The following is a 27,560-nucleotide window of genomic DNA, read 5'->3' on the forward strand; positions in this document are numbered from 1 at the left end:
TAAAAATGGTTACAAAAAGTAGCAAAGCATGAAATATGTAGTTGAGGGGACAACTTCATGCAGAATGGGTTTGTACAGTACATACCCAAATAGGATCTCTTGGGAGGTGCTTTGATTTCTTCATCCTTACTATCTGCAGCTACATAAAAAACAGTTGAGGAAAAAAAAAAGGAAGGGAAGACAAACAGACTTGTATGATTAAATGCAACAGTGGGTCTTCTAGTTATCGTTTAGTCAGTTAGTACATTCTGCTTATAAAAAAATAATAGCCAAAACAAAACATGCCAGAAATTTTAGTCTGCATGCTTTCTATAAGGCTCCCACCCCATGATGGGTCGGCAGCAGGAAGTCCCAGAACAATCTCTGCACAACCCAACAGCAATGTACCTAGGGGGAGAAAATGAAGGCTTAAAAACAGTGATACAGACAGCTTAATTCTTACTCTGCATAGTTTTCTTGATCAGAGAAAACAAGTTGTTACCTCAGCAACACCGAGTGTGTAGGTACGTATGTATAATCAGGTAAGACAATACAGTTGCCTTGCTTTCTGTGGAAAATACTGTTCTAAAGTAGTTTCAAAAAGCCTGAGCCTAAGCCAATCGAATCAAGGAGGACAGAGTAGACCCCACCTGCAACCATTCTGCATGCTAAGTTTTTTCACTCTAGCCTTCCTCTGCCAGTTGAAAATCATGTATTATGCAAGAGTGCTTTCCAGTGCCAAAAACACAGCTCTTCAAGGGATCAGAATGCTATAATAAGATACAAGTTATAAAGCAACTTAAGACAACCAGCAGTTGGAAGGAAGACAAAACTGGATGAATGACCAGAGGAAGTCATCTTCATGTAAAAACACAAGAGCCCATATTCTACTTAAGGAGCCTGGGCTGCACTATAATAAGAGACATCTAAGAGCCCGTTTTTAAGTGTCCATTGGTTTTCAGTATAGTTCATACATTCAGGGTGCTTGAAATCTGTCACAATGTCTTGGGCATAACTGAAATTGAATCTTTGTTGGAGAGAGGTGGAAGGCTCATTTGGGGAAAGAAAAAGAGGGTTCTTCATAGAGTGCCTGTCTCTCCAACAATATGAAGAGACTGCTCTGGCCTGCCAACATTTTCAAGAGTGACCAGATGTTTTTAGCTGTCTGTATCTGTGAGCACCTTGCTTCAGCCTCCTCTTGATTCTCAAGTCAAGACATGGCACATGCACATTTTGCTTCTCAATATTTAGCTCTCTAGCATGGTAGCACCATCATACCCCAGAAATACTGCAGTGCTCTGAACAAAAAAAAAAAAAAAAAAAAAAAAAAACTGTGACAAAAGAAACTACCACTGAACCTTGAGCCTTTCTGTATTAAGCCAACAACACAGCATACATACGGCTGTGCAGACACCAATTTAAAAGTGAGCAATGAATAAGGAGAGCTATTGTTACCGCAACAATGGTATCAGGAGATCCACATTAAAGCAGTCAGGATGCAATTAAAGTGTTGTTAAATAAAGGATAAAAGATGAGGAGGTATTGTTCATGCCTGCTGATTTCATCTGAAGACTCCACATAGCTTGCTCCTGCATACAAGTACTTTGAGAGAACTGTCCTATCATTGGAGGTTTTAAACTAAAGTCGGCCTTTTTTGTTGTTTTCTTGTTTTGGGGTTTTTTTTTTCCCAATTCAGAACAGTTAAAAACAGGCTATACGGTCCAAGATTAAAAAATAATAAAACAGTTGGATATATAAAGAGGGCTTACTCTGTCTTCAATCAGCACATGTAATTGAAGGATACAGTTTATGTATCCAGAACAAAAAGTCAGAGAAGGCAGCAGCAGCACAAGATGGGCTCCACCACTTTCAACTTACTTTCACTTTGCAAGACTAAAAAGGAGTGGGGGAAATCCCGTAACTAAGAAGTGACTGAGAGAAAAAATAGAAGATTATGCGAGTTTTCCTAGTAAGTTCTCTATATAAAGCCTACAAGAATTAATCAAACATTACTGGAAAGAGTCGAGGGAGACTATTTTTCACGCTATGACAGTTACCCTATAAATGAAAGTACAAGCATTTCAACTGAATGGCTTTATGTCTATGTTCTGAATTGCTATTGATACGTATTTTAACACAGGAACACCAGAAAACAGGCTAGACAATACAGAACAAGCTTGTCAGGATTAAGAGAGACTGCTCCTTAATGCTTCAAGAAATTTTAAGTAGAGTCCTTCTGAACTAGTTATTACTTAAGGGACCTTATCTGTGAAAATAATAAAAAAAAAGAAAAATAAGGCAACTCCCACATAATTCTAAACACACTGGTAAACATATACTAATGTGACTGGGCGGGAAATACCACATTTAATAATAATACAAGAAAACAGCAAACTCCCACTGAAATATTCTATTCACTTTATAAATATTTTGGATTATTTTGAAGAAACATTCAGAGGGAGGATAGAAATTAAAGAAGAAAAATGTTTAAATTGAAGACCAGCCATATGAGAAATAATAAATTATATTACCATACAGAAACTGTGCACCTTCCCCTCGGGATTCTGCAAGGTTAATCAAAAACACTGACTTCAAACCTAGCTTCTCACTGCCCCAGTAAGCTATGAGGAAAGAAAGTAAGCACACAGATTTATCAGCTTGCCTAGCTCACCATAAAACTTAAGAGGTAAGATTAGGAGTAGGATTAGAAACACAAACCTCACTCCTACTCGTGTTGAAATACAAACCTATCTTTCTGCCTCACTTGAAAGGAGCTTTGTATGCATCTATACGTTTATTCTGAGCCACCGCATTATAGTTGGCCTTACTGAAAATAAATCACAGGTAAGAAGACTTTAGCTGTTCTCAAAGTTTGTGGGAGGATGCAAGCCTTTTGATGAAAACAAATAATTAAGGTCCACAAGCAGGTAAAATCAATCCCTCTACCTACATAAACACATGACAAGGTGAGTTCCAGGAAAAAGGATCAAATGACACAATGCAACCTCGAAGAGTTTCCATTACCTGATTATCCTTTAGCAGACTGTCCCGTCTTTCAGGGAGAGTTGTTTAAAGACGGCTATATACTAAACTGAATAGCCTCCCTTTTTGTCCAAAGGTTACCGAAGGAGCCTGTGTGTAAATGTGCACGAGGATAATTTCCCCTCAGAAAGGGCAAACAGAGAAACCTTTCTGCCACTTCACAAAATGCTAGCACAGAGAGCAAAGGAGGGAGAAAGCATACATGCCCCTCCCAAATGCTTCCTGGATTTTAACTGCTGCTACATCTGGCTGAAAGTAGTTTTTAAGTAATTCGTCCTGCCAGACTAACAACCCTCGTCAACACAGCAGCTTGTGTTTGGGAGCTGGAGTGCACAGCCCCTCTTCCACATGAATTCACTTACCTGAACAGTTTCACACTACACTCCACAATGAGCGGGAATGGAAGTAGCTTCTTTAGCTATTACATAAATTACCCTACTGCACAGCCAGTAGCTGTTGCCTTCTAATGATTGCTGTGGATATCTGGAACTGGATCAGACCCTCAATTATTAGGGAGCGAGGGAAGAGAACAGATGGAGAGAATAAATTATACATCTATATTGGCAAAACAACCAACAAAAAACTGACGGCATTAATTCTGTTCTTGTTGGTAATAAGCTGTAACATAAAATGTTGTAAGTCAAAGTCAACACAGAGAAACCCAAAAACTACCCCTTTCACATTTCTTATCTGGGAAAAAAAAAAGCAGGGACTTTCCACAAAGCTTCAACATTTCATTAAATAAAGAATAATACTCTGGCCCCAACTGAAATTATCAATGCCTAAAAATTAACAAATAACCAAAATAAAAAATATGCAAAAATTCCCATAAATCCCACACTAAAGCCCAAGGAAATTGTATACAGAAAGACATACTTTTGCAACTACGGTATGACAGCACCTCCTTTTTTGACAGCCAGTAACTCAGGAAGTAGAAAATAAATTATGTACAAAAGCAAGTGTTTGCAATTGCAAAATAAAATTTCAGAGAACAGTATATGATCATACCCAAGAACCTGGTAGAAAGTACAGCTGAAGAAAATAACTTCTTACTCTGGCCAAGATCTTAAAAGAAAAATCCAGGCTAGCGCAATGGCGTAACAGCCAGCTCTATATTCAGGGTGTGGTATAAAATATTAAGGAGAACTCCGATTTCTAGACTGAACCAAGACCCATCTGAAATAAAATTACAGCTTTACATATTTATCTGGAAAAAAGCAGTTTCATAAACAAAATTCAGGAAGTGCTACACTGAATTATCAAGAAAAGAGACTGGATTGCAACTCAGACAGAACTTTTGCCCAAAATACAGTGCACCATGCTTTCAAAAAGATTTATCCTGCAAAAGCCAGTTCCTGTCACTAACCTGCAAAAGAGCGGCGTTTTATGTTTAGCTCGTTGGACACACGTACTTCAGTGCACAGTTTCAGCATCAGTAACATAGTAATGATCATGATAATGCTTTGCCACAAAAGAGGGGATTCAAAACGCCTTCCAAACCTAAAAAAAAGAAAGGAAAAGAAAATATATAAAACATCTCAAAGATTACAAGTGGTGTGCTCCGTTACTGTCATTCTTTGATCCTATCTAAGCACTTGAAAAAGGAAATCCTAACTGTAACAGGTGTGAAAGACTGAGGAAGAGAAAGCCAAATCTAGATGCTCATAGTAGCTCAGAGTCACAATCCCTTTGCAGGAGTATCAGAGAGCTTTATTACAACATCCCTGTGGAATGATCCTAGAAATTCTGAAACCAGAAGCTTAAGTCTTTGTTTCCAAAACCAGCAGCAAACCTATTATTTTGAAAGGAGAAGGAGATTCATTGAGCAGTCAAGGCAGTACAGAAAGACCAGACAGTTATGCCACATTAATTCCGGTTATGTGTTCTCTCCACATACACACTGTAGATTTCACAAGGAGTTCTGTGCAAAACTAGCCTCTCTCTATTTTTCATTTTTAAGGTGAAGTCGTAAAAACAATAGCACTTGCCCTAGAAATAAATATCCACAGCTATTAGCTCGCTAGGTTAAATGTAACCACAGCTATTAGATTGCTAGGTTAAATGTAACCTCTTCCTGTGGGGTGGGGGGAGGTATTACACTTTGTCTGTCTCCTCTGAGTGGAAAGACTAGGCCTGCAGAACACACCAATCAATTCATCAATTTGTGTCTAATTTGGACCAAGGTTGGGGGAAATAAGGAAGTCCAAAAGATGCAGGAACTGAACATGCATGATTTGTCCTCTCCTGCCATCCTCCCTTCCCCCAATTTAATTTCTACTTGCTCACAGATGATGCTTGGTGGGGACTACTGAGCCCTTCCTGCACATAACACAGAGAGGTGAACTTCACCTGTGGCCAATCTTGACTGAAGAGCTTACTCTTACATCATTGCACAATGTTCTGCCACAGGAAAAATGAGACCCTTCAGTGAAGACTGGTGATGCTCCAAGCTCCATTTCCTGCATTACTTGATGAAAGCTCAGCAATTCCCACCAGACACTCACAATAAGTACATTGGGGTCAAGGGTGGAAGCTTTTCATATGCAGCCCTCAAAGTACATTAGATTTACAATAGGAAGGCTGCACAGACATCACAGGTGAGCTGCTTCTCTGTGCTCAGTTCTGCCAGGTTTTATGCCTTGAAGACAGAGATGCTGAGGAAGGGATTTGGTGAAAACACATTGCTGTGACCCCCAACTCCTTCAGCCAGCACCGTGAGGCACACAGGTTTTCTAAATTCCCTCACAGCAGTTACTAAGACCATCCTCTTAGCACATCATGCTACTGGAGACCTCAGCCTCACAGGCATGGCAACTACTGCCCTCTTCTTGACCATTCCTGTTTTATAGCACCCTGGCAAAATATAATTTCTTATGCTCAGGCTACTTTCATAGCAGAGCTCCATGTTAGTAAAAACCAACTAGGATCACCATCACGCTCTCGCACACAATACTGCATTTCCACTATAGCCATTTCACCAGAGAGAGATTTTTTGTTATGAGTCAACTAGTATGGAACAGGAGAGAGACTGGAAAGTCCTTGACTAGCTTCCTTGGAAATCTTCCCATGCAGAATGAACAGCCAAGCAGCCCACACCAATGAAAATGGCCAAGTATTTCCTGACTAACAGCATACAGCTAAGGAGAAGTACAATGCTTTGAGCCTCCACACCACTGCTAGTTACTGGAAGAATAACAGTTGCATGTACCTTAGTCCCCCCTTCTTTCTACCATCAATGGATCTGTGGTGGGCCACATGAGAGCCATTATCATAACAAATTTGGAGGACGCTATGAGGAAGGAAATAAAGAACACAACTGATGCATGTAATTGCACGCAGAGAGCTCTCTGGATAAGGCTTTCACTGCACTAGGAAAAAATGCAGGGGAGAAAAACAAATGTTTGGCCCAGCCTATGCCCCATGCCCATAATACCAAAGCTCATTCAGCCTGTGTTGCTGACTGTGGCCAAGTTCCCCTGAACTACTGGAATTCACTACTGTTATATTTGTCTCTTATTCAGGGAATTGGGGGGGGGGGGGGGGAGGGGCGTGGCACTTACTTAGTATTACAAAGCAGTTAAAACTGTTTACATCAGGCTTCGAAAAAACATTTCCAATTACAAATGCATTCGCATGTAAAAATATAGTAATCCATTTAAGAGGGGCTGAGCTAGCAGCACAATACGCTAGAAGCTATTATGATGGTAAATCCAGTGCAGGTCATTGCAAGGTTAGTTTCTCCCTGCTGATGAGATTATTGGCCATTCAGTAATGGGTGCCTCCCAAAAGTATTGCTTGCAGTATGAACACCCACCCGCTATAAACACTCATAAGCATGGCCACCTGCTGGCTGATAGTAACAATTTGCCACCATCCCAGCCTTAACTGGAAATGGGACTGGAAGTATTGCCCCAGACCCTCTACCCCTTAAAAACTGGAGGAAAAAAAAAAAAAAAAAAAAGTAAAACAAAACTCACAACACACAAGAATTTAAAAATTCTTACGGGCACTTCAAACAATGCACAACACCTGTAGTTTTTTTTTTTTTACAACCTTCCAGCCAAAGGCAAAGGTTACACAACAAAACATACTCATGTGAAATACACCTCCCCAAACACCAATCCCTAAACTAAGTCTTGCAGGCAACATAACACTCTAAGCTAGGTCACATCTACAGGAAATCAAACAGCTGCCATGGAGACCAACCGGCAGAACAAATAGGACATGGCCTACACCACAGTACCATGACAAGACTGAAGGAAATACCTGTGTCAGGGACTGCTGTTGGGTTCTCGAAACTTTAAAAGTAAGGCCAGAACACTCATTTTGCTCAGGATCATGGAAACAAACACCACTCCAAGCTGCTGACTCTACTTCGCATTGATATCAGGGCCTGCCAAAGGAACACTAACCCCGTTTAAGACTCCTTATGCCAGCTTGAGCTAGGAGCACTGCAAGATGCAAGCCCTGCAGGGAGAGCACGCTGTTCCATCTTCTGTTTACTTTCTGCCTCACAGAGGTGATTCTTATCTTTGCCAAAGCAGGAGCCGGGAAGGGCAGAACATTAAAAGTAGATTATGAGAGAAAGATGAAGAGCCTTAGGACACTAGAACGGGCTTGCGGAAAATAACAACTTTGAAGTCCTGGGGATGATGGGGTCACCATCATTATCCTGCATTTTCACCCCACAACTACAATGTTATGTGACATAAAGTGAACAACCGTGACATTTGCAGTATTCAGGGAACTCAGACATCATACGTCAAACCACAAAGAGATGAAGAATTTTTCACTGTTTACTTAATACTGTAAAAAAAACCAACAACTCTGTTTTCCTGTACTAGTCAAATGTGCAAATAATGGTGGGGAGGGGCTCATATTTTATTAGTATCTCGACAGCCTTAAAACAATTAATGCATGTTCAGGGTGATGAAGACCAGAGAAGTCAACATTCAAGTCAGAGCAGAGACTAACTAGTCATGGAGAAAACTAGGTAAATGCCATCAGTATGACTCAATCCTGTTGCAATAATCCTGCTCTTCCAGTCCTGGGCCTACTCAAAACAGCAAATGCCAATTGCGCAAAAGAAGCCCAAACTACACCAAACACAAAAGGTTCACTTATCTCCTTTCCTAAGTCATCTCTGAAAAGAAACTGACTGCTGTTGGTGCAACCAGATCACCATCACCCTGACCACACTGTTTCCCCCTACACTCCTGGACGCCATTTCAGCTTCCACCCGCCAGCTGCTGTCCCAGGCAGTGCCCAGTCGGGGCAGGGCCTCTCGCCTCTCCTCTGCCCGGACGCGAGCAGGCCTAACACGGCACCACCGCAGCTCATGGAGGCAGCTCCACTCACCACAAGAGTGGAAACCACCAAAGTTACTACAGGTCTCACCACTCAAGGTCAACTTTTCCAGCTCTTTGGGAAGTTACAGCTTCCAGGCAAGATGGAAAGCATGCAGGATACTGCACACACCACCAGGACCATGTCAGATAACCTGGTGTAGCAGCATAACCGCTGTCTTGAAAGACAGCCCATACAATTACAGAATTTAATCAGCAGAAAAAACAAGCAGCAAACTAGTTTCACAACAGGGTCTCTTGATACAAGAGTTTCTCCTTAACACGTAAATTTCCAGGACTTCATGGAGCACCCAAAACAAGCTTCTCACTTGGATATACAAAATCCTACTTTACCTTTACTTTTTGTACAAAAGAGCAGTACATTTTATCCTCGCTCTCTGCCATTTATAACAAGTAGGAGGAATTGCGTAACACTTTTGCTCTCAATATCTGAGCAAGATTCCACCAGCAGGCCGTATGTAACGCTATCTTTCAAAGTTGTAGTCATTCTGTCAGCTTGGTTTATAGCATCATCCCACCTTCCCCACATGGTAAAAGCTGGCAAGATTCATTTTAGTAACAGAAGTCCTACAAACAGACACCACTGGCCCACTATGTGAAGTCAAAGCAACACCTGACAGCAGGGACCTGACCCACAAGTAGCACAGTAGCTTTTACAGCAAAATAAATAAATATGTAGGAATCCACTACAGACAACAGCCAAGTCCAACATTTTCCTATAAATTACCTCCAGCTGCATACTTGTCTCAGCAAACCTCTACTCATAACAGGGAGCTTATTCCACTGACTCCAGCACAGAGAGCTCCCACTTCTACTGACCTTACAGTTTTCCGAACCTGCTTTGTTTCAGGTGAACTGATGTGGAATGGGTAGAAGGTTACCTTTGCTCAAAAACAGCACACTTCACAGTTTTCATCTTTTCCCTGACTGCCAGAATTTGTTTCCACAGTTTGTCTTAAGGCAACTATTTTGTAAGAACAACTCCAAAATTGGACAGTTTTATTTTCTGTTGTTTGGATTTCTATGGTGTTGCTTGTATGAGGTTTAGGCCAGTGGCCCACAGAATTGCATCTCAAAACTTCTGGAAAGAATGCTGTCTTCCTGGAAAATATACAAACCATATTATACTACTACACAAAACATTTTATGGACTGCAAAAGTGAAAAAAAGTCCAAAAGACTCTGGGAACAGCAGGGAGCATAAGTACTTTTGGCTGAACTTAACTCAAGATACAAATAAAAATGCCTACTGCTGACTTCTATGAAATCTGCAGTTCCCTTTCCTCTAGCTACTTTTTCTGATTTTAATACTAACAGAAACCATAATTTATGCATAAGCTCTGTTTTAAAAAAAGAAAGGGGGAAGAAAGAGAGGGGGAAGAGAGGGAGAACTCACAAGTAAGTTTTCCTGCATCCTCCACCCTCAACCGATTACATAACTCTCGCCTGCCTTCTTGTTCCTGTTCTTGATCATGACAATGCAAAACTAGTCAGCTGGCAGACTGCAGGCCACAAAAACCAAGAAGGTATGTCCACCTTGATCACAGCCAAGTTCAAGTGCCATGGTGCACTCTGAAGCCAGCCTGCAACTTCAAAACAGCCTAGGACAGCTTAGCCAGATGATTAACTACCTCAAAGCTCAAACTTCAGTAAGACTCAGGGTATCCCTTGGATATTTTAACAACTAGTCTTGAACAAGAAATCAGAACTAACTCTAGCAAGTAGAATAATACATTAGCAAACAAAAATGGTAATGAAGTGTTTTATTAAAAATCCAGAGGGGAAGAAAATTTGTATCGTTTTTTTCCGGAGCATGCCATACACCTTCATATGTACCAGAATTACAAAGGCATTGAGTTTTGCACTGCCTCTTCCTCTTTACCCGCAGCGCCGACCTTCTACACTCTGACAAGTCCAGAAGTTGAACTGACTGGAGAGGGAGAAACAATGACCTATGGGGTCTGGAAAAGACAGATAGGAGAAGCAGCAGTGACAATGGCAAAAGACTAGAACAAAGGAGCGGCTGATACCAATCATAAATCATGATCAGAAGCTACACTGGCACCCCAAAATAAGCACTGCTGTGAAGCGTTACATAAAATTATAACAACAGATTATTACTAAGAATAAAGCTAACTTGATATCAAGTCTAGTCACAGCACAAAATCTACTTTTCACACTGGTAAATGGAGACCCCATTGTGTGATGTTGTGAGCACAGACCGCCTACTTCTCAAAATTTTTTTTTCCAGAATCCCCTTTAAAAGAGCCAAAGATTTCACATACAGTCACCACACTGAACCACAAATTTGCATGGTCAAACTTCTGCTTTCTTTTTCCTAAACAAAAGCCATGTGTGCATAAACAAAATGGAATCATGCCCACTGCTATGCATACGCAGTTTTCATTCTTGCAGACCAGTCCTCTCCCACTGCTTTTCCACAAAGTTCTGGCATGTAACTCATTGTTGGAAGGCCAAACACCCATAAGTGAAAGCAGAAATGTCTCTTTAAAGATGACATCTTGAGACACTGTGAAACAGAGAAGCATGAAAAAATGACTTAATGGATAATGTGTTACTGTCATCACTAGCAAACAGATGTTCTTTGAGCACACCCTGAAACTAAGGAATTAGGTGGGAGGAAGACAAGGAGGAGACGCATTGCACTGCGTCCTCTTGACTTTAAAAGATGGCTTACCATTGGAGACAGTCTAATTGGAGGAAGAGAAATTGTGAAAACAGGTAACTGGAAACAGGTTTGTTATCCTTGATCTCAGCAGTACTTTGTTCATTGGCTACTGTCACAGGGCAATACACCAGCTGCAACTCTAATGACACATAAAACATGTCAAGAGATTAGGAAGTAAATCTTCTATGTGGAGGGGAGATGCAAGGTCAAACTTCACCCACTGCAAAACCAGACATTACCAAACAAAACCACCCAACCAAAACAAAAAAACTTCTAAGATAACTAAGATAACTAAGTACAGTCCTAGGAGCATGTGGAATCTGGCAATTCACAAATAGGAAATGAGGGAATTGCCCCCACAGCTGTTGTGAACAAAGTATAGTAAAGCCATAGAGGAAAGGTGGGACTGGGTCTGTTATGAGTGACAGACATACTGAAAGAGCAGCACTACTCAAGAGTGAAAATACAGAGGAAATATGGCATAAAAGGCAGGAACTGTCTGCTCCTGTTGCCTATGCATCTGAAATACATAACATTCTACTCTGTAAGCCTCAAATTCAAGAATATATGAAATTCAGGGAAAATCTGGAAGTAACAACAGAAACGAATTACAGAAATGTCTTTGAAGTTAAAAAAACAAACCCAAAAAACAAAAAAACAAACACGAGCCATCCTAAGAAATAATTGAGGCCTGAAAAGCAACACTCTCAGAACCTGAAAGTTTTTAAGGTCTACCACTTTAAGTATTTATTTTTGGATCAGGGTGAAGGGGAGGTCAGGAGGGACGAATCTGGCACAAATCATATGCTTAATAACCAGGGGTAATGAAGAGAAACTAAAACCAGTTGAAAACAGCACCTATACGTCAGTAAAGTTTGGAGAAGAGAGACTTTGATTAAGGTCTGGTACTGGTTTGCAAGGAAGAATAATCTTTTCAACTGGTACTTTGAAGGTCAGATTGGGGAAAAATTATACACAAAACAAAATTACTTGTAGGAACAGTTCTGTTCCTGCACAAGAATGGATCAAATTATTGAATAAATTTAAAACAAAATAAACAAAAACCTTTGAATTCCCTCCAATGAATATTACATACACAATTAAAACAATTCTGCTGTTTATGTCAAATTATCTAGAGTGCTGTGTCCTAGGTAATAAATACATCAGCCACAGGTGACATTAAACAACTAACGCAAAAATTTAATTGCCACGCTGCTCAATAGGTGCATTTTAAACATGTTCACAGAAATCAGAGGCTCTTGCTCTGCTATCTTCCTTTAATCATTCATATGTGCAAGGATAATATCCACCCTCGATGCTACTTCCGAGACTTACTGTTTATAATGATCTACCAGGGATGCCTAACCTTTGTAAGTAGAGAAGCAAAATATTCTCTCTCAGGTAACACTGAATTATCATTATGCAAGTCGTCTTTTCTGTCTTTTGGTTCAATAGAACTAGAAAGAGACAATTCATTGTAAGTACAGACAGAAAGGTTTCTTCAGGCTCATGCCTACAACGTTTCCCCATAGAAGTGGCTGCACCACAAGCCAGCAGCAGGCCTTGCACTCCGCCTGTAGCCAGACACACCTATGCACATGCTATGTGAAGCCATTCCACGCCATCACCAAGCTCCAAGGCGACCAGAGCCTACACAGAGCTAGTATGTGTCAGGGAGTGATACTGTTATGTGGCTTAAATGCTCACAATAAAAAATTACATAATCTTATCAATATAACTGCACTCTCTCTCTCGAAGCATTGACAAATCTTTTAACATTGACATAAATTATAACTTTTCATTACTTGTAGTATTTATTCTTTTGCACATCTCTTAACTAAATATACTTAAAATCAATTCAAATTAAAGATCTTTCAGTTCTTCCATAGTCCAAGTCTCATTTAACAGATGCACTTGCCTGGGTTACCTAGAAACTGCCACCACCTCCATTCAGGTGCAAATTATTTGTATATTTCAACTACCTCCAGTGAAACAAAAAATTAGAAATTATTTCTCAAACTGTCAGCTCAGGCTTTTCACTTCTCCTCCCCCTCCCAGTTCCTCTACTTCCCTTCTGCTCTCCGCTTTCTCCAGCAGCTGCCCCATACACTTCTCTCCAGGAAAACAGAGGTCCAATGCAACAAGTAGCTCTGACCTAGTGATGACTCCCCAGTTTGACTGCCAGCTGTCAAGAAAGGGTCCACTGCTTTCTCCACTCCAGCACAGCACTCACATATTGCATTTTGCTGTAGAAGAATCCATGAAGCCCATTATACTTAAAGAGTCAGAGGAGCTTTAAAAAGAAACTGGAAACCAACAGAAGGATGTAGCCTGTTACCTATCAGTTCTTTGTGGACTACAAAGCAGTATTTCGTAGTCAAAATATTCTTAGAATAACTGTTCTTAGTTGCACTAATTTCCCAGACTATTTCATCTTTGGTTTCTCAAGTACATTCCCAGTGTTGTAGCATCTATATTACAAGAATTAACGAGGAACATAAGTTAATAAAATTCATTCATGGAAATCACGCCCTAATAACATTTCTTTGTCCAGCAGCACAAGACCTAAATATGGAAACAAACTTGCTTTTCAATATTGAAAGTGGTGTTGGAAACAAAAAGACTTTGCTTCGAAAGATAGCACACCTTTTGCCTGCTTATCAAAAAATCAATATTTTCATCTGTGGTTGTGCATGGAGCTCTACAAGTCAACCACCTCTGAAGCCAGTTAGCATCCCAGGAAAATGCAAGAACATATGGCAAGTGTCCCAGTGACGTTAATACCAACTAGATGCGAGAATAAGTGTACGGGACCGAGGCCTTCACCGTGAGAACGGAGCTAGAGGGCCAAGGGAAGCGTAAAATACAGTCAGCAAGAAGAAAGATCTGACTTAGAAACTTCTTTTCTTTACCGACAAGTTAAAAAGTTGCATCTTGGAATATCAGAGCACTGATAATCAAGAACTGGCAAGGGTAACAGACAGCACTCCTGAGCCCAGCTCATTTTACTCAATGCAGACTCACCCACTTATGGAAAGACAGTACTTGAATTTTCGAGACGGGGGAAAGTATGTAAAACACATTATTTCCTCAAATATTCCAAATCAAAGCTTTACAGCTAGCAAGAACCTTTAGAACTGGGCAGACACACACCCCCAAAACCAACTTACCAAAAAAGTATCCGCAAAATGTTGGCGACCAGTAACACCAGGCAGACGTAGGTGGAAAAGCCCTCTGCATTCTGTGTCCTCCGGATGTCCCTGTACTGGGGAATGTAGGGCACCACGCCGCCGAACACCATGGCCCCCGCAGCACCCCACGACACCAGCTGGTGCATGGGGACCAGCAGCCACTCCAAGCCACCCGCCTCCATGCCGGGGGGAAGCGGGGAGGCTGCCCCGGGGGCAGTCACGCTGAGGGATCGCCTGCCGCTGCAGCTCTCCGGCGGAGGCCGGCTTCAGCCACGCACGGGCTCCGCGATGGGATGCGGCACCATGACTGCGCCCTCCCTCGCGGGGCCAGGACCTGGAGAAAGGCAGAGAGGGGGAACGGGCCGTGAGCCTGGCTCTGCCCCGGGCCGCTCCCAGCCGGCCGCCGGCCACCAGCGAACCCAGACCGCAGGCGGGCCGGGGGCCGCCGCCGCTGCGCCGCCCCAAGCCGGCGCGACGCTCCCGCCCGCCCACGGGCTGCCCCACAGGGGGAACCCCAGCTCTGGCACGGCCCGGGGGCGGCTGCCGCCCCCGCTCCGCCGCTGAGGAGCCCGAGGGCCGGCGGCGCCAGGCTGAAGGTGCGGCGGGCAGGGAGGGCGCGGACACACGCCCCGCCCGCCGGGCCGTTTCTCTGAGGGGGCCTCCCTCACCCGCCCGCTCCCCGGCGGCTCCCCGCCGCGCCCCGCTCATCCGGAGCCACGCGAACGCGTCCGTCCGCCCGCCCGCCCGCGAGCCACCGCCACGCCCGCCTCCCCACCTGCTGCCCGAGCTCCGGCCGCCGCCATCCCCCTCCGCCCGCCGGCCGCTCCGCAACGCGGGGCACGGGCCGGCGGCAGCAGCCGGCCCCGGGGCGGCCCGTGACGCCACAATGACCAGCCGCGCCTCCACCAATGAGCGACGGGGCCGCCCCATCCGTTCCGCGCGCGGCGCCCGGCGCCCGGCGCGCGCGCGGTCTGGCGCCGGCGACAACGGCTGCAGCAGCAGCAGGAGGCGGCGGCGGGCGCGGCCGCCCCCTCGCTTCGCCGAGCCCCGGTGACCGGGCGCTGCCGGCGCCGCGCCCCCGGGGAGGCTGCCCCGGGCGGTACCGGTACCGGCCCCGGCCCCGGCGCCTCTGCCCGGCCGCCGCACGGGTGCGGGTCCCCGGGCTCGCCCAGGGAACGCGAGGCGGCTGCGGCAGGCGGCCCGCCCGCCCCTTCGCCCCGGGAGGGCGCTCGGCCCCCCCGGCAAAGAGGCGTCGCCGGGCGTAGGCGCGGACCCTTCCCCTTCCCCTTCCGCTCGCCGTTCTCAGGCGCTGTCCCAGATCCTCCTGCCCTGCCGCTGGCTTCCTCCTTTTCCTAGAGAGTTACGAGAAACTCCGTCACGCTTCGTGAAAATCACATTTCAGCGGCTCTCAACGCTGCGGTCGCCCCTTAACTAGATGCAACACAACTGTACTCAGCACATCGCCCTTACAGGGTGCGGGGGGAGGTTGGTCCCCCAGGGGTATTGATAAAAATTGTCAGGGGGAAGGAAAGCGTGCATCTTCTACCCGAAGCGATGAGCCCGTCTTCGCTGCTGTTTGCACTGGGCCAGCAGAGAAGCGCAAGCGCTGCACACAGGTGCTACCAGGAGATTGATAGCATGGCCACTGCATCCTCAAATGGCTGCTTGAGGTGGAGGCAAAACTTTAGCGATACCAAGAAGGCCAGTTCATCCATAGAATCATAGAATTGCGTAGGTTGGAAAAGACCTTAAGATCATCCAGTCCAACCATTAACCTGACACTACCACGTCCAACACTAAACCAATTAAGGGTAGAGTAGCAATTTCATGTTTCCTGGCTTGGTGGCTGGATTATTTTTTAATGAAAGTAAAAACTAGGAATCATTAAGGTTGGAAAGGCTCTCTAAGATCATCAGTCCAACCATCAACCCAACACCACCATGCCCACTAAACCATGTCCCAAAGTGCCACGTCTACCCATTTTTTGAACACTTCCTGGGATGGCGACTCCACCACCTCTCTGGGCAGCCTGTTCCAACGCTTGACTACCCTTTCCATGAAGAAATTTTTCCTAATACTTAACCTTACAAGTGACCCCACAGCTGTCTTCAAAGCTTGTTGCTTGGGCTCCCCACAACACCTTCATAGACACGTTGCCTCCTCCTTCCTTGTATGTGCTCCTGCTGCTCATCCAACAGGTGAGAAATGAGATGAGGTTTCCTGCAACTGAATGATGTATTATTTTGTGTCATATGTAAATGTTTGTTGTGAGTCTTGAATGGAAATGAGCTGAATTAAAAATAGAAAGAAATGTTTGTTTCAGGGCTTCTGAAGTCTTTTGTTTGCTTCCTGCATAGCAGCACCTTACTCAACTGCAGCCATTTCTGCCACCTGGCAAGTTTTTGCAGCATACATGCAGCACGTCAACCTGCACGTTACTGCAAAGTGTATTTTTCAAAGACCATTTTTGGGGTACCCATCACACAAACATCGAAAACACCCTCCTACGTAGATGAGGTGACCGGTGACAACATTAGGACTCACCTTTCCTACAGGGAAGTAGTAGCTCTGCTACTCGAACGAAGCTCTACTTCATTCCACAGACCTGAAAGTTTGATTGTTAAAGTTAAAAATACACAGTGGAAGTCTTTAATTCTGATTTTTGGATGAGGAGCCTGAAGTTCTTGATTTTAGAGCATCTGACTCATTCAGAGAGAGTAGAACAATCAAATTATGTATTAACTGCATAATTTAAAACATACTTTATTATTTAATGGCTCACATTCCATATATCACTTGTGCATTGTTATAATCATGCAGTTATACCAACTTCTTTCAAAACTTTTCTTGGGAGCCTGTGCCACATTATTTTTCCTTAAGCACAAACGTCTAAACAAGTCTCAAGCTGAAAATAAGAGTAGGCCAGATTAGGAAGCCATCTTTTGTTCATGTAAATACAAGTGGTTTTGAGAAAACATTGAGAAATTATCTTGGAAAAAATAGATATTTTGAAGTAATGGTTACCTACATAGAAGAAACTGCCCAGGCTGACACCAGTTCTCCAGGTTAGCTTCAGAATAATTCCAGGACACTTTTAAGTCTATGTGATAACAACTTTCATGCAATATTAAGATTCTAAAGTACTCATCTGGAAACAGACGACTGCCTTAACTTAGGTTGTTTACCCTTACTTGAAATTTTAAGGGTAAAAATGCTGAATTACAGCATGTTGCTGTGCGAATGTAGTTCAGTTTTGGTCACTGAAAAACACCCTAGTTGTTTAGGAGTTAATCCATTGATGTAAGCTAAACTGACTAGCGATGCCAGACACTTGGGGGGGGGGGGGGGGGGGAATGACAGGTTGACTTGAACTCCTCAGGCTGAGCAGCTGCACAAAAGCTTGTGCCAGCACCAGGGAGGGACCGATCAGGTGTCAGAATATTCTAACCATGCAGGGGCAACTTTCTTTGGCAGTGGTGCCATCCTAAGGTGCTCGCTGACTCCAGCGTAACATACAGCCCAGCACACAGAATATCCAACCACAACAGATCCAGCAAGACTCCAGTAGGAGAGTTCCTGGGAGATAATTTATCTAAAGCTTGGGAGATAACAGGTGATTGAAGAGAGTCTTGCCTCATCAAGGAAAAGTTCCACAACCTGCAGGTCTGAGTGCAGCCTGATGAGAACGCTCAGCCTTGTGAGGCTTTACATCAAACTACTTTTCTTTGTCTAGTAGTTAGTAACTGAGAGGGAGCTCAAAGGACCACCTCCTTGGTGTAAAAGCAGAGCCTACCCTATGGCTCTATATTTCTATATTTCCTATGTTTCTATAAACAGTACTGCTTCACTGCCAGACAGCAATCCTCTGTTTCTGAGTGAGGAGAAAAAGAACAGGTGCATTTATTTTTCCACATGGACTGGCAAAATTCCCCCTTTAAAAAAAAAAAAAAATCTCCATTTGCTAGAACTGCATTACCCATTCAGAAAACAGAAGCAGGCAGTATGTTTCACAACAGGTCTTTGAAGACTAGTATTACTCTTTTTATGACAACTGCTCTAAGAGAATTGAAATTGAGTATGTGAGCAGCTCTAGCCACCTAGTTACGAACCAGCTCCTAGCGGTTAACATTTTGGTGACAGCATAGTTATGACTGGAGGTTTAGGGACAAGAACTTTGATTTATTCCAGATTAAGAAATCTGATAGAGATTATACCTGTTAAGAAATGTTCCTATAGGATCTTTGGATACAGTTTAAGCAAGCTGAAAGTGGTGAACAGGCATGGGATGTTTTCAAAGGGATCTTAACATGGGTAGAGGTGGTAAAAAATATTATGTAAGGTTTTGTTTTGCAAGTAAGTCCACTGAATTAGAAGAGTAAGCAGATGCTTGTTTCTACAGTTGGCTCCATGTAGCCATATTCCTAGCAGAAGGACACTAGGGCCAAAAGGACACAGGAATCGACCACACAAGTTGGACCAGTTTCCAGACTGAAGCCTTAGCTGCTGCTTTGCAGTTTTCTTACAGGAAGAGGGGGGCTGTCGGTGCTTCACTTGTAGTTACTGCAGTAGCAAAAATAGCAGATTGCTGCAAGTCTTCTAACCAGTCTGTTGTTCTGTCAATTGATTTTGAAAGATGAGTATTAAAAATATTTTACATCCTACATTAGAGAAATGCTGTTGCACTGAAGCAAGCATAAGAAGTCGCTGCAAGACACAGGCTAAAGACACAGTGCAGATAAGCTCTAAGTCACTCCTTGAACACATTGCATGATAAATGTTGTCATAAGGATTATGTGAATTCCTACGGTAGCCAAATTCCCTTCGATTATCACGTTATGTCTCATTCTACAACTATAGTCATGGTGAGATTAAAAAGAAATAGTCACTGTACTGTTGATAAAACAAGTAAATAGGTCTTAAGTACCTTGAAATTGGCCATTCCTACCAAGATGTATTATCACTATAGCGGTGGCATGCTCTGCACCGGGCAGCGGGAACCAGGACCACACAGGCTGAGCTGATTAGACTCCTCTCTGTACTTGGACTGCTCCATCTCCACAGACAAATGATGAAAAACCCCCAAACCAAACATGCCAGAGAAGCAGGAATCAACCTGACAGCTGGCAGAGATACATGAACCCTTCTTCAAACCATTACAGCAATGTCAAACTTCACACGAGTGGAGAAATAAACAACATAGCACACAGGCAAGAAGTTGAACCGGGACTGCTTAAGCCACAGACTGTTCTTCGGTCAAACAGGTCCAGCTGACTACAACTGTTCCTTCCCCACGTGCTCTTCGTGTGTCGTTGCACGCCCCGTGGCCGAAGAGTCACCTCAGCCCACTGGTTGCAGCTGAGCAGCCTGCAGGCAGCTCCCGCTCAGCACCACCCACTGCGCCAGCTGCACATCCTTGCTCGTGTCTAACTGTGCAGCCAGAAGTTCTCACGTCAACAACCTTTAGGAGTAGAGTTGTTTTCTCATAAGAGAATGTATAATAGCTCAAAGGACCAGAAACGAGGAACGTCTCCACAGACGGGATCTGCAGAGCGTGCTGTGGGAAGATCCATGCAGGCTCCATCCAGTGCTGAACCAATGCATGGTGCCCAGCATCGGAAAGGACATAAGGTTTACTCGCTATCTGTATTCCTCTTTCTGTTCTGTCTTATTAAAATGGCTATTTTATTAAGCCATTTTTTGTTGGACCTTTCTCGCTGAGTTGCAGAAAGAGCCCTGCACCATCTCCCTCTCACCCGCACTTCACCCCTCCCCAGGGCAGAATACTTACTAATTACAGGATCGCTGCATTCAGCAAGAACCTGCTGATACTGGGGAGTGAGATGGGAAAGAGGGAGTGTGGTGGGCTGACCCCAGGCAGCAGCAAAGCCCCGCCACAGTTGCTTGCTCCCCCCAGTAGGGTAAGGGAGAGAATCAGAAGGGTGAAACTGAGGAAAAAACCTCATGGACTGAGATAAAGTCAGTTTAGTAAGGGAAGAAAAAGAACAAAAATAAGTGATGCAAAGGCAATCACTCACCACCTCCCACCAGCAGACCAATGCCCAGCCAGTCTCCAAGCAATAGCTACTTTGGAAGAAACTACGCGGCCCAGCCTGTTTTTATTGCTGAGCATGATGCTACACAGTCCAGCATGTCCCTTTAGTCAGTTGGGGTCAGCTCTCCTGGCTGTTTCCCCTCTCATCCTCTTGCCCTCCCCCAGCCTATTTGCTGGGGGGCAGAGTGAGACACAGAGAAGGCCTTGATGCTATGCAAGCACTGTTCAGCGATAGCTAAAACACTGGTGTGCTATCAACACTGTTTTGGTCACAAATCAAACACAGCACCATACAGGCTGCTATGGAGAAAGTTAGCTCCATCCCAGCCAGAGCCAGCACAGGGAGTGAAATGCAATTTGGGAAATCCTTAAACTGGCTTTATCTCTGAAGAATGAGTGACAGTGCAAGTGCAGTGTCCCAAGTCTCACCAGAACTATCCCTAGCCTTCTCTGGCTCATTTTCTCTCCCTCTTGATGAAGCTGTGGGGTGGCTTGGAAGCAGAGAGAGAAAAGAAAAATGACAGAGAAACTATAGCTTCAGCATGATTCAAAATACCACCATGTGATCTGGAGTCAGTAGCATTACAGCATCCAAACTATTTTTTCTTTCTCTGTTCCAGGACAAGGACAAAGTGCTTCTGGTGGCATTTACACACTGTAGCACGCTCCTGGTTTGCTTCTGTTGAGATAAGCTCAGCATCTGTGGTACACATAGGAACATCTTCTACACATAAGAGCAGAACAAAACAAATTTACGCTGCCCTTACCAGTAGCAAAGAGTGCATCGGGGAAAAAAAAAACCAAACCAAAAAACAACTTTATTGTGTGAGTAACAACTGAGTCCAAGACAATAATCTGATCTAAATTAGTCTGATTTTTCTGAAACCCCAGATGCTGCAGTTACAGGTCCTTTTTGAATAATACAATATTGATCCCAGAGAGAAGCTGAACATCCTCACATGTCCTCTGAGCCCCTCCAGCCAGCACCAAGAGTGGGAGCAGCCTTGCCCCGCCCCCCCAACCTCAGTGTGACTTGAACACACAACCTTCTGATCTGGAGTCAGACATGCTGCTGTCGTGCCCTGAGGCCATGTCACTGTGCCCCTTCCCCTGGCTATGGAGGGTCAAGTCACCAGTGCTCTTCTGCCCAGGTGACACTTGTGCCGGTCTCTGCTGGCAGCATCCCTTGGCACCCTCTGGTCCCTCTATGTCCTTGTCATTTCAGATGCCTTTTGCCAGGCACACTTGGAATACACACCCACAAGACTCCTGCTGGCAAACGCCACTTGAAGCACTAAACAGAGGAGGGGTGGGAGGGCCTCCTACAGCAGCCAAGCTGCATAAAACACCTGTCATACTCTTAGCATCCCCCTCTCTGCCGCAAATGTCTCCCAAAAGAAAGCAAGTGAAGCAAGCAGGCCACTGTCGGTAAAGGTTTCAGCCTTAAAAGCACATTTGCAAAGGATCTTCGTTTCAGACAAGGAAGCGCAAGCTTTTTCTCCCAACAAAAATAGCCAAAGAATCAGATTTCCACATGCTTGGGTTTTTATATTACTGTCATTGCTCACTGATTCAAACCCTGCTATTAGAGTACATATCATTTATCCTACACCTGATGTTCCCCAGTGTTATTCCCCATATTTGCCCAAATCTACCCATGTTTTCTGCAACCACAGAAATGCTTTCCACTAATTCAAGGTGAATTTAAATTGCCTGTACCAGGAAAACACTCCAGTTGTCTTCTCTGGGATAAATTATCTCTGAAGCCGCAAGGAAGCATGAACATAGCTGCAGTTTGCTCACAGGAAACTTTAGCCATGGTTCTTTACAGCTTCTGGAAAAGCAAAACATGCATCTTCAGACAAGCCACTCCCTCCTTTGTCCAGCTTCCAGCCTCTTCAGCACAGGCTCTTTTATCAAATTTGGTAGAAAAATAATCTTTCCATCACACACCCCCACACACGCCACATTTAATCTCTGTGTACAAAACACACATTCTGCTCTGGACCATGAGGTACCTGGAAGGGAGCCACACGAGGCTGTGGGATCTGAATGCATGGGGTCGGATCACCATCCTTGTGCTGCAGAGGCTGCCTCATCTTGCCCTCGCAGCGGAGGCTGGCAGAGCTTTGCCTGTTACACATTGCATTTTCTTCAAGAAAGCTCCACCATGCACATATGACGCCCAGCGTAAGGAACAGGACTGCAGGGTGATTTGAACGCAGCCTCCAGATCCAGTGTCAGGCGTGCCACCAGTGGGTCATGAGGCCAGAGAAACAGACCCCACTCCCTTTTCTGCTCAGGACAAACACCTCCAGCTCCCTCCTGCAGCCTTTCAGGAGGGGAACTGCTTGATGAATGCTCCTCCACCCTCATTGTCCAAAGACAGCAGGAACAAGGCTGGAGCAGAAAGCAGCGTGGGAAGTAGCATGTCCTACCAATCATGCCTGGGAAACGAAGATTTCTGGATCACCACGTAATAATTCAGTCAACAGCAGCTAGACGGGTGATTTCACACAGCCACAAATGACACACAACTCTTCACAGAGCCAAAGGACGCCACCACGCCAGCCTCTCTAGTCGAAGCATCTGTAGCGGGCTTTCTGCTGCTCCTACATTTATCCCCAATGCAGAACACTTACAGGGAAAACTATACCTTGTTATCTGTTACAGCTACGTAGTGATACATGATGCTCATAGTACACACAAGGAACTTCTGATAAAGAATATCCTTAACCCTGTCAGTTTTCTTTCTGGAAAAACTTGCAGAAAGGGGCTGACTGAACAAGTTTCACCATAAGGGGATTTGTGAGCAGCAGTCCCAAAAAGCAACACTTTCACTGAAGGCAGAGCACCTCCATCACGGATCAGGTTTCCCGACCGCTGGAATTACCCTTTTCTCTTCAAAGATACAGAGCCTGAAATTTGAACCATGCACAAACACCCAACCTTTTAATATTCACCTCAAATTACTTGTCTTTCAAAGAAGCACTACAGTTGTCAGACACCATAGACCCAAATGCCTTTTCCCCATGCCTGAAGCATTTGCATTTCACTCACCACATCTTTCCATGCTTTTAAATAAGAGCCACTTGTTACTTCTACTGATGTTACCAGATGAAAGAAAAGTGATGTCTTCACCAGTAAGTATTCCAGTGGAACAAGCTTTCAGTGAACTACACTATGCTGAGTCAAGAGAAACAGATAAATGTGAAGTTTGCTTGCAAGAAACATCAGCACCATTTAGGACTTCAGCATATAAAAGCTGATGACCTAGTGTCCTGGTTTCAGCTGGGATAGACTTAAATTTTCTTCCTAGTAGCCAGCATTAGTGCTGTGTTTTGGATTTAGTAGGAGAAGAATGTTGATAACACACCGATGTTTTAGTTGTTGCTAAGTACTGCTTATGCTAGTCAAGGACTTTTCAGCTTCCCATGCTCTGCCAGGGGCACAAGAAACTGGGAGGGGGCACAGCCAGAATAGTTGATCCAAACTGCCCAAAGGGCTATTCCATACCATATGGCGTCATGCTCAGTATATAAACTGGGGGGGACTGGCTGGAGGGCAGCGATCGCTGCTCGGGAACTGTCTGGGTATCAGTCAGCGGGTGGTGAGCAATTGCATTGTGCATCACTTGCTTTGTATATTATTATTACTGTCATTATTATATTGTTATTATTACTACTACTATTTTACTTTATTTTATTTCAATTATTAAACTGTTCTTATCTCAACCCAGGAGTTTTTCTCACTCCTACTCTTCCGATTCTCTCCCCCATCCCACTGGGGCAGAGGGAGTGAGCAAGCGGCTGCGTGGTGCTTAGTTGCTGGCTGGGGTTAAACCACAACACCTAGCAAAGCCAGACATTTTTTCTGCACATTACGTCCCTCTAAACAACAATTGCAAAGTGACTCAAGAGAAGCTTCCTAAGAGAGAGGGCACGACCAAGCACAGCATGACTCAAAGACCCAACCCTACAATTTGTCTTGTACCATGACTGTGGTGCAAGAACTAGCTCATACCTAGCCCTTTTCTCTTCAGAGAAAATTTTTGCAACTGCCCATGCCCCTGCCAGGAAGAAAAAAACCCAAAAATTTGCAGTGTGATTTGCATCCTGCCTTCTGATCTACAGCCAGACACGCTGCTGTGGTGGCCCAGGAATACTTGCCTTCTTGTCTCCTTCCAGGACTAAATTTCCTGTTTTCTTTCTTACAACACACATAGTACTAGGCTTTTTTCCAAGATACCCTCTTGCTCTGTCCTCACCTACATTCCAAAGTAGCCCTGAGCCAGACATGCTTGGAGTATGTGACCGGAGGATTCCTGACCCCTGGTATATAAAATCTCATTTGTCAGCAAAGAGGAGAGGGAAGGGGCTTAGTATCTAACATCCAAACAACAAAAGTAATGCATTTCCACAAAACAATTCCTTTTTTGCTCCACACTGCAGGCTTTTACAGCATAGCATCATATAGTAGTGGCATTGAACTTGGAGCTTAGGACTATAAATGTTTAAACATACTTTTATTTCCTAACCTGCTACCCTCACTTCTCCTTCCAGCATTGGAGAGACTGGAATTTCCTTAGGAAAAAGCAAGAGAAACATGTTTCGGATACCACTGCAGCACAAAAGCACAATGTGAAGAGTTCACAGCACAGGCCTGCAGTTCTGAAATAGGATGGAAGCAGATGGCTCCCCAGCCTCTAGGTCACCCTGGTTTTTATTTTTACTTCATGTGCTTCATACCAAGAGGACATATTTAAATTGAAAGTGACTGAAGTCTAAGCTTTTTACTGAAAGAAAGTAGCATAGAGCATATTCTGGCAGGGAAATTAATTTATATTGTCAAACCTTCTCTTTTGTTCCTGTCTCTAACCCCCTCAAGACCTGTTTTTGTACTCATTGCCAACATAAACTTCTTGGTACCCTTTTAGTAAATGAACTATTCTTTACTTGTTGCAGTAAATACTCTTATGAGCACTGGTTGTTTACTGGTTCTCAGCTAAACCTCTGGTTTTGAAACCAACAGAAGGGAAAAAAAAACCCCAAACAGACAGACTGTTGCCCAGCTTCCCTTTGCCCATGGATGCACTCCCAACATGGATTACTGCCTTTAAAAATATGGCTCATCTTACATTCCCAGATTTCAGACCCTGGAAATGTAAGAAACAACTCAACTCTGAAAAACTGAGCCCTCTGAGGAGGGAGAGAATAGAGGACAGCAGGGCAAAGCCGAGAGTGCCAGTTCTCTTTAAAAAAAATGCATTGTTAAGTGAAGTTTTTTTGGTTTTGCTGTTTGTCTCTTCTATTCTTAGGTTTTCTGAACTTTGGAACTTTTCCATGACCATTTTTGGCTTTACAGACAGTTCCATTGTGACTCCATAAACCCAGCTGTGGACTATTGGCCTAATTCAGCTCAAGATTTGAACTAGAAGGGCCATTCAAATTAGCTGTGAAGGCCGCAAAGTAAAAGACCCAGACCTTTGGAGGGGGAAATGCATGGTGAAATACTTCCATCAGTTTCCTTCACAATTTAATTGCCCTTCGTCCATTGATGTGCTGTCTGGATACCACATTTTTTTTGTTCTGACCCCACTGACTTGCCACAGAAACAAGAGGAGCCATTTACAAAAAGCCTTTACCAAGTCACACTTGTTTTCAGTTGCACTGTAACCTAGCCATTGCTAAAATGCGGTGCTACGAAGATTTAGTGCAATTCTTGCAAATTCGTTGGCTGTATAATGCTTGCTCCTCCACATTCCTAGCCAATTCTTTACCCCTGCAAGCTCTTCACTGCAAACAGGACTCTCTTCTCTATTTTGACTTTATTCAAAATACCTGGACACAAGCAGAGCGAGCCACTTCAGCGGCCTCCCGGGGTAAAATACTGCTGCCTAAGAGGGAAGCTGATGTAGCTGTTTTGGCAGGAGGGAAAACCAGGAAGACTATGGCTGTTATCAGGAGTAAAAATGCAAAAATAGTACAGCGCTACTATCTAGCCCTGAGGGAAAGGAGATTTATTAGCAACGAATAAACAGGTAAGAAGCAGCCATTGTTTCTTACTGTTTATGCAACAGAATGCAAAAGCTATGTGGTTGCAGCTAGTAGCTTTGTACAAATGCAAAGCACATCTATATGCTTATTATCGTTCAAATTGTTTTATCTAGTTGACACTGCTAGAGCACTCAAACTCTGCAAAACTTGTTGATCTTGCTACAAGAAGAAAGGCAAAGAGGAGAATCTGCAAGAGTGGGAAGATAAGGATGTACAAAGGAGAAGCCATGATTATGGGAAGCAGGCAGCAATACGGAGGTTTGCTTTGATGCCGGAATCTCACCACAGAGATTAACACACGTTCCTAAATGAGGTGGGGAAGGTCAAGAAGGAAACAGTTAAGTTTATTAAGAAAGATTCTGAGTGATAGGCTTGCAAGAGATAATCTTTCCAGCATTTGAGGTCACTACTAACTCCTGAGAGAAACTTGTTATGGATGAAGGCACTGTTAGTGTTTGGCGTATCTGTAAAGTAGTAGACTAAGGAAAGCTATTGCCCAGCAGTGATATTCTCCTAACCATGTAGGCACAGTAAATTGAAAAGCTCTTCACTTACATCAGGCAACAGTTACAGCACTCGGACACCTGCATCCGCAGCAACACACCTCTGCAATAGATGCACCAGGAGCTTTTTATGCTATAAAGCTGAAAACCGCAGGGATGACCTACATGCTAGCGTGACTGCAAGAGGCACCGCCCAATTCTTGCTGATGCCTTCGGTCTCGTGTGTTTAGACATTCCGGTGCAGGGAACTTCAACAGCCACGGTGTTTTTACCACTCGCATTACAAAACTAATTACATGGGGGAAAAGGAAACAAACCTTAAAAAAAGAGCAACCCCAAAACCCGGGCCTTGTTGGTAGACAAGCGTTTTTCATCCTTTATCCCTTCTGTCCTATGAAATCGGAAGACCCCTGAAGATCAAACCTCAACGTCCTCACTTAGCCGGTGCCCCGCAGACCGTGACTTCTATGGAAAAGCAAAGGAATAGCGCTGTCGGGTGCTACTTCAGGATTCACCCGCTCCCTTCCGAGCGCCGCGGAGCTCCCCGCGCCGCCTGGGCTGCCGGCGGGGCGCGGCGGGGCGGGGCGGGGCGGGCCGGGCCGGGCGCTCACCTGCCCGCCCCGCCGCGGCCCAGGGAGGCGGGCGGCCGCTCGCAGCCGCAGCCGCAGCCGCAGCCGGAGGTG

The 27,560-nt window shown here is 44.4% G+C and overlaps 1 protein-coding gene across 1 annotated transcript in view; it reads right to left on the reverse strand.

The window, feature by feature from the left end:
- SLC66A2 (solute carrier family 66 member 2) overlaps positions 1-14,448 on the reverse strand; it is a 65,091-nt gene extending 50,643 nt beyond the window's left edge. The window contains exons 1-3 of the mRNA XM_075705911.1: positions 14,246-14,448; positions 4,388-4,521; positions 86-139 (exon numbers count right to left, since the gene is read on the reverse strand). Of these exons, the coding sequence (XP_075562026.1) occupies positions 86-139; positions 4,388-4,521; positions 14,246-14,448 (391 nt within the window). The remainder of the gene's footprint in view (positions 1-85; positions 140-4,387; positions 4,522-14,245) is intronic.
- Positions 14,449-27,560: the final 13,112 nt, after the last annotated feature.

Source organism: Pelecanus crispus, chromosome 2 (genome assembly GCF_030463565.1).
Source record: "Pelecanus crispus isolate bPelCri1 chromosome 2, bPelCri1.pri, whole genome shotgun sequence".
NCBI classification, from domain to species: Eukaryota; Metazoa; Chordata; class Aves; order Pelecaniformes; family Pelecanidae; genus Pelecanus; species Pelecanus crispus.